This window comes from Orycteropus afer, unplaced genomic scaffold, assembly GCF_000298275.1.
Source record: "Orycteropus afer afer isolate SDZICR_OR568_19922 unplaced genomic scaffold, OryAfe1.0 scaffold00018, whole genome shotgun sequence".
In the NCBI taxonomy this organism is placed as follows: Eukaryota; Metazoa; Chordata; class Mammalia; order Tubulidentata; family Orycteropodidae; genus Orycteropus; species Orycteropus afer.
In genome coordinates this window covers 14,788,113-14,789,949 of record NW_006921605.1, presented here as the reverse complement: position 1 = coordinate 14,789,949, position 1,837 = coordinate 14,788,113, and the positions used below count along the sequence as shown (strand labels likewise).

General features: G+C 42.0%; 1 protein-coding gene across 1 annotated transcript in view; it reads right to left on the bottom strand.

The window, feature by feature from the left end:
• SLC16A6 (solute carrier family 16 member 6) overlaps nt 1-1,837 on the bottom strand; it is a 13,218-nt gene that overhangs the window by 9,613 nt on the left and 1,768 nt on the right. The window contains exon 2 of the mRNA XM_007959697.2: nt 458-601. Within this exon, the coding sequence (XP_007957888.1) occupies nt 458-601 (144 nt within the window). The remainder of the gene's footprint in view (nt 1-457; nt 602-1,837) is intronic.

Sequence of the window (1,837 nt, the reverse complement as noted above, 5' to 3'; positions counted from 1 at the left end):
AAGATGCTGTCTTTCAGTTGTGAAATAAAGCAAAAGGGAAGTTTTTGGTGAATTAAAAAAGAAAAAAGAAGCAAACAAAAACTCTTGGGCACTTGAGGATAGGTTCCTATATACCTTGATATCCATACCACCCAAGTCAAAAGCCATGATCTAATTTTAGAGGGGAAAAAAAAAGATACAGAAATACAACCTGTTGGTTGTTAGTTGATGTTGAGTCAATACTGACTGATGGCGACCCCACATCTGTAGAGTAGAACTGCTCCTTGGGATTTTCAAGGCTGTGATGACCTTCTGGAAGTAAATTACCTCCACCTTTTGGCTAGTAGTTGAGAACTTAACCATCTGTAACACCCAAGGACTCCAGTCTAGACCAGAGTTTAATTCTCTGCTTTGTCTTCCCCATTCTTCAGACCCAGAAACTATCCAAAGAACTTTTGCATCAAGGAGAAACACTTACCAGAGATGACCCCAACTGTGATGTACATGTGGTAAACAGCTTGTGAAAAGGAGGCGATCACCATTCCTGTGGTGACAAGCAGCCCTCCAACTATCACCACCAGCCGGTGTCCAAAACGGTTGCTCAGGACTGTGGTGAGGGGAGCTGCATTAAAAGAACATAAAGTAGTAGGTTAATTCATAAAGACTGCAGCATTAGCCTTCATAAACTTTCTTCTTTCAAGTCCTTTACACTGGAGGCAGTGTAATAGAGAATGCATTTTATGCAGTGGTTATTTAAGTCAGTTGAGGAATTAATTTAGTATTTCTTCCAACTGGACAGTATTTTCTAGGCTCATAGAAAGCCAGAGTAACTGTGTAAAACTTATAGCTATCCTTTTAGATGAAAGATTTCGACTTACCATGAAGTGCCTACAAAATTGGGTATGCATTTAATTTATGTTACTCTGTGATAACAATTGGTTTTACTATGAATAAGTTGGTTTACTGTGGAAACACTGGTTCACTATGAATTTACTATGATGCAAAAGCGATGCCTTGAATTGTTTTCTTTCTATACTTACTGCTTTCTATTCTTTTTACAAAGCTCTGTTTAGGGTCAAATTCTAGCTTAGTTTCACTGGCAACTTCTGAAAATGAATATGGTCATTCCCGTTACACCTAAAGGATAACAGCCATGGCATAGATACCTTCAAGCGGCTGGTGAATCATACTTAGCTCAGTGCTCGACTCCATAATGCTTTGCTGTCGTTGTCTGCTGTTGAGTGGGCCCCTGACTCATTGTGACCCCATGCAAACAGAAGGAAACACTGCCTGGTCCTGCATCCTCCTCCCTATCAGCTGCAGATTGGACCACGGTGAGCCACAGGGTTTGTACTGGCGGATTGTCATGAACGGGTCCCCAGGCCTGCGTTCCTCGTCCACCTTGGTCTAGAAGCTCTGCTGATACCTCGTCAGCATCACAGCAAGAAGCCAGCCTCTGTGGAGGCAGGGGTAGGAGCTGTGTGTCAGGGGCACTGGCTGGGACTCGAACTCAGGTCTCCCACATGGAACGCGAGACTTGGACCACCAATGCCGGAGGCCTAGACATTTTAATCTGACACATGTGTTTTCCAGTGACATGTTACTTAAGCTAACATGGATACTGACATAAATATACTCAGATATGTGACCAGTTGAGAGCTGAGCAAACAGAGCATGCTGGGTACAGTTCAAATCCTATTCATGGTGACACGTGTGAAGGGGCAGGAAAAAAAGGTTACATTTAGCTGGGGTCAGTCCATATGGACTATTATGTCTGTTAGTAGAATATCGAATATAGCTTAATATTGAAACTAATATTGAATATAGCTCATAATGAAATCATCATGATTTTCAAGCA